The sequence below is a fragment of the Boleophthalmus pectinirostris genome, unplaced genomic scaffold, assembly GCF_026225935.1.
Source record: "Boleophthalmus pectinirostris isolate CB_2022bp ecotype Guang Dong unplaced genomic scaffold, ASM2622593v1 HiC_scaffold_21, whole genome shotgun sequence".
Taxonomy (NCBI): domain Eukaryota; kingdom Metazoa; phylum Chordata; class Actinopteri; order Gobiiformes; family Gobiidae; genus Boleophthalmus; species Boleophthalmus pectinirostris.
Window position 1 is genome coordinate 3,537,391 of NW_026571175.1, and position 12,055 is coordinate 3,549,445.

Here is a 12,055-nt window from a genome sequence, read left to right on the forward strand (position 1 = left end):
CTTCTTGTTTCTCCTCTGGGTTTTCCTCAGTTAAACCTGGTTCACTTGGTTCTGGTTCAGTAGGTTCTTGAGTTGGAGAAGGTTCTGGTTCTTCTTGTTTCTCCTCTGGGTTTTCCTCAGTTAAACCTGGTTCACTTGGTTCTGGTTCAGTAGGTTCTTGAGTTGAGAAGGTTCAGGTTCTTCTTGTTTCTCCTCTGGGTTTTTCCTCAGTTAAACCTGGTTCACTTGGTTCTGGTTCAGTAGGTTCTTGAGTTGGAGAAGGTTCAGGTTCTTCTTGTTTCTCCTCTGGGTTTTCCTCAGTTAAACCTGGTTCACTTGGTTCTGGTTCAGTAGGTTCTTGAGTTGGAGAAGGTTCAGGTTCTTCTTGTTTCTCCTCTGGGTTTTCCTCAGTTAAACCTGGTTCACTTGGTTCTGGTTCAGTAGGTTCTTGAGTTGGAGGAGGTTCAGGTTCTTCTTGTTTCTCCTCTGGGTTTTCCTCAGTTAAACCTGGTTCACTTGGTTCTGGTTCAGTAGGTTCTTGAGTTGGAGAAGGTTCTGGTTCTTCTTGTTTCTCCTCTGGGTTTTCCTCAGTTATACCTGGTTCACTTGGTTCTGGTTCAGTAGGTTCTTGAGTTGTAGAAGGTTCCGGTTCTTCTTGTTTCTCCTCTGGGTTTTCCTCAGTTATACCTGGTTCACTTGGTTCTGGTTCAGTAGGTTCTTGAGTTGGAGTAGGTTCAGGTTCTTCTTGTTTCTCCTCTGGGTTTTCCTCAGTTAAACCTGGTTCACTTGGTTCTGGTTCAGTAGGTTCTTGAGTTGGAGAAGGTTCAGGTTCTTCTTGTTTCTCCTCTGGGTTTTCCTCAGTTAAACCTGGTTCACTTGGTTCTGGTTCAGTAGGTTCTTGAGTTGGAGAAGGTTCAGGTTCTTCTTGTTTCTCCTCTGGGTTTTCCTCAGTTAAACCTGGTTCACTTGGTTCTGGTTCAGTAGGTTCTTGAGTTGGAGAAGGTTCAGGTTCTTCTTGTTTCTCTTCTGGGTTTTCCTCAGTTAAACCTGGTTCACTTGGTTCTGGTTCAGTAGGTTCTTGACTTGGAGTAGGTTCAGGTTCTTCTTGTTTTCTCCTCTGGGTTTTCCTCAGTTAAACCTGGTTCACTTGGTTCTGGTTCAGTAGGTTCTTGAGTTGGAGAAGGTTCCGGTTCTTCTTGTTTCTCCTCTGGGTTTTCCTCAGTTAAACCTGGTTCACTTGGTTCTGGTTCAGTAGGTTCTTGAGTTGGAGAAGGTTCAGGTTCTTCTTGTTTTTCTCCTCTGGGTTTTTCCTCAGTTAAACCTGGTTCACTTGGTTCTGGTTCAGTAGGTTCTTGAGTTGGAGTAGGTTCAGCTTCTTCTTGTTTCTCCTCTGGGTTTTCCTCAGTTAAACCTGGTTCACTTGGTTCTGGTTCAGTAGGTTCTTGAGTTGGAGAAGGTTCAGGTTCTTCTTGTTTCTCCTCTGGGTTTTCCTCAGTTAAACCTGGTTCACTTGGTTCTGGTTCAGTAGGTTCTTGAGTTGGAGAAGGTTCAGGTTCTTCTTGTTTCTCCTCTGGGTTTTCCTCAGTTAAACCTGGTTCACTTGGTTCTGGATTCAGTAGGTTCTTGAGTTAGGTTCAGGTTCTTCTTGTTTCTCCTCTGGGTTTTCCTCAGTTAAACCTGGTTCACTTGGTTCTGGTTCAGTAGGTTCTTGAGTTGGAGGAGGTTCAGGTTCTTCTTGTTTCTCCTCTGGGTTTTCCTCAGTTAAACCTGGTTCACTTGGTTCTGGTTCAGTAGGTTCTTGACTTGGAGGAGGTTCAGGTTCTTCTTGTTTCTCCTCTGGGTTTTCCTCAGTTAAACCTGGTTCACTTGGTTCTGGTTCAGTAGGTTCTTGAGTTGGAGAAGGTTCAGGTTCTTCTTGTTTCTCCTCTGGGTTTTCCTCAGTTAAACCTGGTTCACTTGGTTCTGGTTCAGTAGGTTCTTGAGTAGGTTCAAGTTCTTCTTGTTTCTCCTCTGGGTTTTCCTCAGTTAAACCTGGTTCACTTGGTTCTGGTTCAGTAGGTTCTTGAGTTGGAGTAGGTTCAGGTTCTTCTTGTTTCTCCTCTGGGTTTTCCTCAGTTAAACCTGGTTCACTTGGTTCTGGTTCAGTAGGTTCTTGAGTTGGAGAAGGTTCTGGTTCTTCTTGTTTCTCCTCTGGGTTTTCCTCAGTTAAACCTGTTCACTTGGTTCTGGTTCAGTAGGTTCTTGACTTGGAGGCGGTTCAGGTTCTTCTTGTTTCTCCTCTGGGTTTTCCTCAGTTAAACTTGGTTCTGGTTCAGTAGGTTCTTGAGTTGGAGAAGGTTCTGGTTCTTCTTGTTTCTCCTCTGGGTTTTCCTCAGTTAAACCTGGTTCACTTGGTTCTGGTTCAGTAGGTTCTTGACTTGGAGGAGGTTCTGGTTCTTCTTGTTTCTCCTCTGGGTTTTCCTCAGTTAAACCTGGTTCACTTGGTTCTGGTTCAGCTGATCCTTGTTCAGATGGTTCAGACGGAGTTGTTTCCATCATATCTGGTTCAGGTTCTTCTTCATTTACTTTCGGTTCACTTATTTCTGACTTGCTTTCTCCTGGTTCATCTGATCCTGTCTCGCCTTCTTTCTCTTCCTCAACATGACTTTTTGACATTTGACCACGGTTGCCGTGACTACAGTGACAGTGTCCCACGTTGATTATGTCGCTGATTAGTGCCGGGCCGGGGAAGTCCACGCTGACCACTCCCAAACAACCTTTTTTCACCTGCTGCATTTTAACTGCTGTATCAATTTTCTCGTTAACTTTTGAAGCCGATTTTTTTGCATTATCCATATACGACATGGACTTTTCAATGACAACAATAAAATTTTGACACAGTGTAGAGTTGATTTGTTCCAGTGTTTTCTCAGTGTTTATCAGTTCGCCGTTTTCTAGTAAGTACGATTGCTTCCTGTCCACTCCCAAATGCAGCATGCTGGTCCTAACTAGTACTATTTTACCTCGTACTTGCCCCAATTTCGGCATTGACAAATCTTCCCAAATTTTACTTCCGAACTTCTTAAGCGTTTTCTTGACAATTTCCATGACAGTAACCTTAAAAGTTCCACGTATCGAGATTTTCATAACCACCGTCTCGCTCGGATAGTCTTGCAGATATTTCAACACGATTTCGAGAACTTGGTCAAACGTCATGTGTTGCCAGAACTTCCAGTGGCTATCTTGCAGTTGGGCTTTTTTTTGCCAGGAATGCCAGATACCGACGTAGATATCCAGGAATCGGACTCCTGCCTTCAGCTGCTGCTCCAAAGTCCATATCTGGCAAACGGCGAGTGGCCCTCCGAATCGGGACAAACTTTCGTGAGTTCCAGGAATCGTAATGCCAGAAAGTAGAACATCATCAGGTATAGAAGACATCCACTGAAGGTTATAGGAGCTGCTGTCAAGGTGCTCTTTGTCATTGAAGACTCCAGGTTTAGTTTGCTTGGGTTTACTTGATGCTTCTGAGCCATAAGAGGACGTCAATCTGAAAATAAAGAACATTTTTGCATCATAAATTCCTTAGTTTTTCTCTGTTGAAATCTATATTGTTGTTTTACTCTTATGTTACAGTATTTGCCAATGGCTGGATTTCAAATAATATTACAATCTCCATTATTTCTCTTACAAATGCATTTTATACATATACGGGGTGTCCCAAAAAAATTGACATAATTTTGCAGGCCAATTCTTGTTGAAAGAACCTCAAATTTTCACAGAATGTATAGAATCAGATCAAGATTTTATATTTAATGTTTAAGTTTTGTTCTGTTTTCAGGTTGATCTGTTCACTCCCAAAGAGAAGTCATTTTGTGTCTTGAATCTGCTGCACACACTCACCCAACACTGTGCAGCTTCAATGCAACATTTGGAAAAACTTTACCAACTGGCAAAACAAATTTGGACTTGGTACAAAAAATGTAAAGAAGAAGGCTGATTATGCAGGACTAAAGGATCTGGTACCAACATCAACATCAACATCGAGCTAAACTTACTCATTTTGAAGATAATTGTTTTTAAAATGATGTCAAATTTTTCAGTCCCATAATAAACTTATGATGTTCAACACCTAAACTGTTTAGTTTCATTGTGCTAGACTTAGTAGTTTTCAAGATAATTGCTTTTAAAATTATGTCAGTATTTTTGGGATACCCTGTATATTTACCACACTCTTTTTGATCTGTTTGCATTTCCTTATTTAACTGAGATTGAAGCAGGTCAAATGTCTCTAGTTCATCTGCAAATTCTGTGGTTGGACAAATACAAGGTACGATATTTGTGGATTTTTCTTTTAATATACAGTGTTTCTTTTGGACATTATACTGTAATTTGATTTTAAAAACATGAATATGATGGTATTATCATATTGCATCATAAACTTTCAAACTATTATTTGGAGCTATGCAATGAAGATTAAATAAGCAGTAATCAAATGTGTGAATGAAACCACAAACATTGAACACTACAGCAGTAAATGCTTTGTTGATTATATGGGTCAGTACATGTGTTTTGCTTTAGGATCTAGTGAGCTACAGTGAACCATTTCTATTACTGACTACAACCAAAAACTTGGTTCATTACAAAAAAATAAAAAAAACCACTACATTTTAACCATTCATTTTAAGTTGCCCACATCTGAATTAAAGGTGTATTGTGTAACTTTTTTGGTGGAGGATCCATCACATTTTTGTCTCTGTGGAGATGTCATTGCTTTGACTGGAATGTTCCACAGTGTGACATTAAACAGCTCTACCTTACATTTATTCAATCACAGGTGATTTTATGGCTCAAAATACTTAGAAAAAGAGACATTCTGACTGTGAGCAGGGTCATCTCTCCACAGATATGACCTGTAACTTGGTCTGGTTCAGTCTTTATGAAGATAGAAAGGTTTAATGTCATACTGTGAAACATTCTAGACCAGACCTGGGCATTGTCCAGCTCCGGGGCCATATACGGCCCTTTGATCCACTCTAACCGGCCTGATTAAGCTCATTTGGAATTACAAAATAAACATATTTTATCATTTTCCCTCATGCATTGCTTTTATTTTAGAGGTGTTTTTTTTAAATGCAGCCTCAGGTTTTCATTGCTTTGTTATAACATAAACACATCAAAACAATGATATTTACTAGTGTCGTAGTACTTGAGACCGGTCTTGGTTTTGAGACCTTTTTTGTACAGTCTTGATCGTGTTTGGACTCGGTCTTGTCTCTGTGTCGAGGTGTGACACTTGACGAGTGATAAAATTAGATATATTTATAAAAACATTGATATATTTGCACCAAAACAACTGTAAAATACAAATAAAATAAAATAAAATGACAAAGATGGTCTCAATTAGGTCTTGATGGGCTGTGGTCTTGGTCTTGTCTCGGTCTCAACCTTGAAAAGTCTCGGTCTTGTTTCAGTCTCGACCCTCAGAGGTCTTGATCTTGTCCTGGTCTCGGGACCCTGTGGTCTCGGACAGGTTTTAGTCTTGATTAGTGCGCTCTTGACTCCAACACCAGTATTTACTGCTTTTTATAAAGAAATACAATTCATATTATGCTGAATTTAACACTTTGGAGAATTTTTTGGAGCGTGCAGAATAAGCTTGTCTGTCTGGCCCTCCACAATATTTTCTGTTTCTCATGTGGCCCCATGGAAAAAAGAATCACCCACCCCTGTTTTAGACAAAGCAATCACATGTCCATGGAGAAAAGCATTTGGCAGACCCTCCACCAGAAAAGTTACACAATGGACCTTTAAATATGTTTGACCCATACAATGTTGTGACATCACCTGAAACAACAATAGAAAATACACTTGTAGTGTTACTTACATATAGATTAGGCAAATTAAAAGGCAGATCTTCATTGTTGTTGTTGTGTGTTTAGTCCAAGCAGCTTTACACTAAAGTCTTTTCCGTTCTGTCACTCTAACACTCTGTACACCATCATAAGAGAGTGTGTGTCTGCAGTGTGAGAGGCTGACTCGTGGTTTCAGATATGGCCTCGTTTACATGTGTCTAATCTTTATGGAAAGTGGACACAGTTTGACTTGTTATGTCAAAGATAGACACACAGCAGTACTTCATTATAGTACATTGTAGTGGTGTAGTAGAGTCATGCTAGTTTGTTACTTCCCTGTTTGTATTACCTGTTTAGTTGAGTCAGTTTTGTTTATTTACGTATTTTGAGAGTGTAAAAAGTTCTTCCATATGTTACATCGGTTTGTTGAAATTGTTTTATATTATCTTCAGGCTAAATAAGTGATGGATACATGGGGTCATATACTGTAGAATCTATCTAATATCGATACTTTGCAGTGACATCATGCTGGGGGTGTTTTTCATGTATGTTTACAGCAGAATGTGCAGAACAATAAATAAAACACTGAAAGGTAATCGGAGGCAAGCACACAGAACCGGTTCAGAGGAATGGACTGAAGTCTGTCTCTTCTTTCAGATCCAGTTCTGTGTGTTTACCTTCAGTGTTTTATTGTCAATGATTTTCTTATTGTAATTGACATTCAGTGTGTTTTTATGGCTAAACGGTGCAACACAATGGGCACTTCTGTCCACATGTACAGCTTCAGCTTCTTTTCAGAAAGAAGCTGAAGCTTCTTTTCTCTATCATTTAATTGTAATTTAATTGTAATTTGTACATTTGGTCACATGCTTTAGATCACATGACCCTGAGGGTGTTCCATCAAAGTCTGGTACAAAATAAGGTTTCACATAATCTCGATTAGAACCCTGCATGAGGTTTTAGCACCAAAAGATGATTTAGGAAGAAATCTGGAAGAAAAAGGAGATGTCTTAGAGGTTGCTCAAGCTGCATGAAGTTTCTGGATGAAGTTTTGAAGCTCCTGCAGATGATTTAGTTTTCCTAAAGAAGGTGTCACAGTCTGAAAATTCAGTTGTGAAGAAAGCACCTTAACAGCTTATTCAAGATTTGAACTGTAGCCAAACACAGAATGAAGATCAGAAACAGAATCTACTGCAGGAGTCAAAGACACAGGCACATCTTTAGTGACGCCAACAGACACACAGTGGAGCTGCACTTTCTACACATCTTTTTATGGACTTTCTAAGTTATTTTTAGTTTCAGTTTGTGTTTGTAGAATAAAATGACAAATGACTCGAATGTGTCTTATTTATTTGGTTGTATGTTTTAGTATAGGACTACAGGGCCATTTTCAAGTGTCTTGAGCAACTTCTAAATATTAATTATGGTAATTTGCATACAATTTGGACCCAAATATTTTGGTCAGATATGGAACCAAATGCAGTGTTCTAATCTAGAGAATCTAAAAAAAATTGTGGGACCACCCTAATGACCCCATACCTTTAAAAGTGCTCAAATGGGAACTGTGAACAATAATCCTTTGTAGTTCTTTCATACATTCTGCTTGCTACAGTTAAAGTGAATTGAATTGATGAATGCTGCGCTGTTTTATGATACAAACTGCAGGAGATCTGGAATAATACCACAATGAAGGATCAGCTAAAAGATACATTCATGATTAGATTATAAAAAGGCTTTGTTAGACGCAAAGACTCTCAGACTTTCAGAAACCTCGGCTAGATGCTTTTAGACTCTCTGATATTTTTTGCCTGTATGTCACCCTGATGCTGGGAATTCATCTGTAACATCCTGCGACAACATGTGACTTCAGTCTGAACGGTCAGGTCACATTCATCCCACCTACACGTCATCAACAAGTGAGTGATACAAACAGGCTTCACAAAGCCGAGCAGAGAAGCACATGTCAATCCCACCACTCTGTGACTCTGCACCCACATGTTCTTTTCTACAGACGTTGCTGCCACTTCCCCACAAAACACCACGAGCAAAAACCTCGTCCTTCTCCTTCCCATGAATGAATAAAACAAAAAACATCTCCAGGTCTGTTTTTGAGGTGGAAACAACATTAAAACATGGCCCAGTTAAAATCATTTTTAAATTTTGTGGGCTATACTTTAGTACTTTCTTCCTGCTACTCCAAACTATCTTCTTCTTCTTCCTCTTCTTCCCTCACTCTCTGATCCTATTGGCTGCAGAGCGCTCATGCCAAGCTTATCTCAGCCAATCAGCTTTGGCCCTGGTCCGTGTCTGACCATCTGCTGTGGGTCCAAATCTGCCTTAAGGACTTAACCTGCCCCAGAGCAACACAGCAGAGGAATAAGTGCACTCCACCTCCTCACACTTCTGTTCAGACAGTCGTACCGACTTTTTCACAATACAATTTTCTTTTCATGTTTGCTTGGAATTTTGTCTTTTTTTGATTGATTAAAACTGGGAAAGTCATGACTAATATTTATCTAGCACATTTTTGCCTATAATATTCCATCGTAATTGTCACTTTTGGGAATTTTGGTTGATTGATCTATATTGGAATATTATTAGAAAGACGCAACAAGATTCCAATTTTTCTAATGCCGACTTTGTAAATAACGTCAGAGGTGGGTAGAGAAACCTGAAATTGTAGCCAAGAAGTAGTAGTAGCATTACTTTAAAATACTATTATTAGTAGTAGTGAAAAGTAGTAGTAGTATGTTAAAATGTAGGTCTTATTTTTGGTGATAATAGTCTGTGATTTATGATTGAGAGGTGTTATGACATAGATAAAAACTTACTTGTAGACTTCAGATAAAACTAAGTACATTTTCAAGTTACTCCTAAATTATTAGTATTGGACCAAGATATAAAAGTGTTTAATAACAGTTATTTATTCATGTAAAACACACTGAAAACACCAAAGGATCATGGTCTATGTAGTTCCCTCTATAGACGCATCAAGAATCTTGGACTTCTGGTCATTGCGCAATTCATACTGGGAAGGATTTTCTGAAAAAGTGAGCATCAAACCTCCATGTTTGTTTTCCCAGTGGGATGTGTCTATTGACAAAGTCGATCTTTTCAAGTCTTTTGAACCATATCACTTTTGTTTCTGGTTCTGATATTGTCAAATTTTAGTTTTGGGATTCAGACATTGTAATTGTGTTGTTGTTGGATCCTAACAGCGAAAAACGGCTTGAGAAATTTGTTTGCGAACTCCATAAATGCAAAATGGAATCAGATGTGTGTGACTCAAACCTCTGTTCAAACTGTTTCCCTTCCAAAGGAGTCGAAAAGTAGTGAAAGGCGAAGGTGATGGGCAGGACTGAACCACAGGAAGGACAAAAAGGTAATTTCTGACAGCCTAAATTATCCCGAGTTTGCTGCGAACATTTTGTATGTGGAGCACCAACGATCCTGTTCAGTGGTGATCAGGATCGTGCAGCGACACTTAAACAGTGAAACAGTTTGACAGACAAGTGACTTTGCAGTATAGCATGTACAGTATGAAGATATTCTAGGGAAGTAACAATAACTGAAATATTGTGATATCGTATTATCAAGTCTCAAAAGGACCATCACAATATATCAAATTACACATTTCCTTGCTTACATACATTGTGATGGTGCAGCAGCTAAAAACCTGAGAGAACTACATAGACCATGATCCTTTGCTCTGTTTCAGTCCAATTTACATGATGAAATAAGTTATGAAGCAGTTTTGAATGATTTCGATTATGATGAGAGAAAAGGAGCATATTCACAGTTTTGTTAGCCTCCACAAAATATCACAATAAATATTCATTCATTCATTTATTTATTTGTTTGTTTGTTTGTTTGAGCCAGGTACAAAAAACATTCAGAAACAATAACAAAAACAGGGATATGTACATGAACAGATTTGGAACCTGGTGCTCAAAAGGAGGAGGATGAAGTTTCAAAAACTTATAGAGTCCTGCCCCTTTTTTAAACACCTTTGGAGTGTTTACCTGTCATGTGTGCATTGTCTAAATATACACACATATATACAAAAACATATCCACACACATACATACATACATATACATGTACACACACATGTACATACATACATACATACATACATACATACACACATGTACGCATCATAGATATCCAGTACATATATTTAATATGAATATATTGATGCATATCATGAAAATATCATATCGAGAGATTTGGATGTCGTTACATCCCGAATAAATACACCAAATACATTCACATTAAAGATAATTTAAGTACAATTGAATACAAAGGTTTATTTATTGAAAGTGTTAAGACCCTGTGTCAAGGCTGCGACAAAAAGAAAGAGGCGAGAGGTTGGATTTGAAAATAAAATATATTTATGAACTAAATCACAAACAGAACACACACTGTTACTGCCTTTTGTCTTTGCACGAAAACGTATTTTTGGCTCACGATACAAAGACAGAATACAGGAACTGACAAATAAGGGTCAAAGGTCAAATTTGAGCTCAATATTTTTAGCATACAAATATTTCTTCATCATAGCAACTAGTTGCAAAATTTTGGGAGCCCTACCCCTGGACAAAATAGAAACATTAAGAGTTAAAATCTTTTGGCTTTGTTGAGCAGTACAGGGTTAGAAGCTTTTACACAGAATAAGAGCCCATGCAGATACAGTGAGCACACCTGACACAAAGGGAGGGCATCTGACACACAGGAACATTTCAGAACATTACAAAGCTTTGGGGGCAGGAGTGCTACTTGGATCTGTAAAAAATGTGCATTGTAATACAGGGTTAAGGGGCTGTAACACCTTCACAATTTAGCCTTCAGTTTCATCACAGTTCCACTTAAAGCTCTCATTTCTCCCACCTCTGATCATATATCAAAGGTGCACTGTGTAACTTTTTGGTTGGGGGTCCATCACCTGCTTGTTTCCATGGAGATGTCATTGCTCTGTCTGGAATGTTCCACAGTATGACATTAAACACCTCTACTTTACGTTTATTCAATCACAGGTGGATTTTATAGCTCAAAAATACCTCAAAAAACTAAAGACTAAACCTGGACTAAAGTAAACCTGGACTAAACCTAAACCTGGACTAAAATCTGGGACTAAACCTTGGACCTAAACCTGGACTAAACTTGGACTAAACCTGGACTAAACCTGGATTAAACCTGGACTAAACTTGGACCTAAACTGGACCAAAACCTGGGACTAAACCTGGACTAAACATTAAACAGCTCTACTTTACGATCATTCAACCACAGGTGGTTTTAAAGCTCAAAAATACTCAGAAAAACAGACATTCTGACTGTGAGCAGGGTCACCTCTCCACAGATCTGACCTGTCACTTGGTCTGGTTTGGTCTCCATGAAGATAGAAAGATTTAATGCCACACTGTGAAACATTCCAGACAAAGCAATAATAATAATCTCCAGTTTAGAAAAGCTTTTGCCGGACCCTCCACCAGTAAAGTTACACAGCGCAACTTTAAGTAAACTTTTGAATCTCAGAAATGTCGACGCGGGCGCTGCCTCTCGTCTTCATAAACCTCGGAGGGGAAATGCTTTACATTTTGGACCAGCGTTTACAGAGCAGCAACACGACTGAAGACGGATCTGAAAAAGGTACAAAGCTCTAAACTATCCTTCACTCCAGCGCATAAATCTGTCTCTGTTTCAAACCTGAGTCGTAAAAATAAATGAAATAACTGTCTTTTTTTTTTTGCTGCAGGGCTGTGGACAGAGGGAGACCGCCGGAGAGGTAAGAACTCTTTGAAGAAAAACACAAGAAGAAATGTCAAGTGTATAGAAGTGTCAAAACAAACCAAAAGGTCACGACTTAAAGACACATGAGGTTTGAAATATACCAAAAATGATTAGCTCTGGACTAAACATGGACTAAACGTGGACCAAACCTGGACTAAATGTGGACTAACCCTGGACTAAATATGGACTACTGCAGATTAGGTGAAAACACTTTAAAGTTTGAGCAGAACATGCAAAAACACAAAGAAAAAAGTGTCAAAACAAACCAAAAGGTCATGATCGAAAGACAGATTCATTTGAAGTTTGAAAAATCCCAAAAATGATTAGCTCTGGACCAAACCTGGACTAAACCTGGACAAAACCTGAACTAAACCTGGACTGACCCTGGACTAAATGTGGACTACTGCAGGAGATGTGAAAACACTTGGAAGTTTGAGCAGAACATGCAAAAACAG

At 39.0% G+C, this 12,055-nt stretch overlaps 1 protein-coding gene across 1 annotated transcript in view; it reads left to right on the top strand.

Moving 5' to 3' along the window:
- Positions 1 to 11,347: 11,347 nt before the first annotated feature.
- Positions 11,348 to 12,055, top strand: part of LOC110159247 (protein OSCP1-like) — a 10,827-nt gene continuing 10,119 nt past the window's right edge. The window contains exons 1-2 of the mRNA XM_055157585.1: positions 11,348 to 11,459; positions 11,566 to 11,595. Coding sequence (XP_055013560.1) covers positions 11,348 to 11,459; positions 11,566 to 11,595 — 142 coding nt within the window. The remainder of the gene's footprint in view (positions 11,460 to 11,565; positions 11,596 to 12,055) is intronic.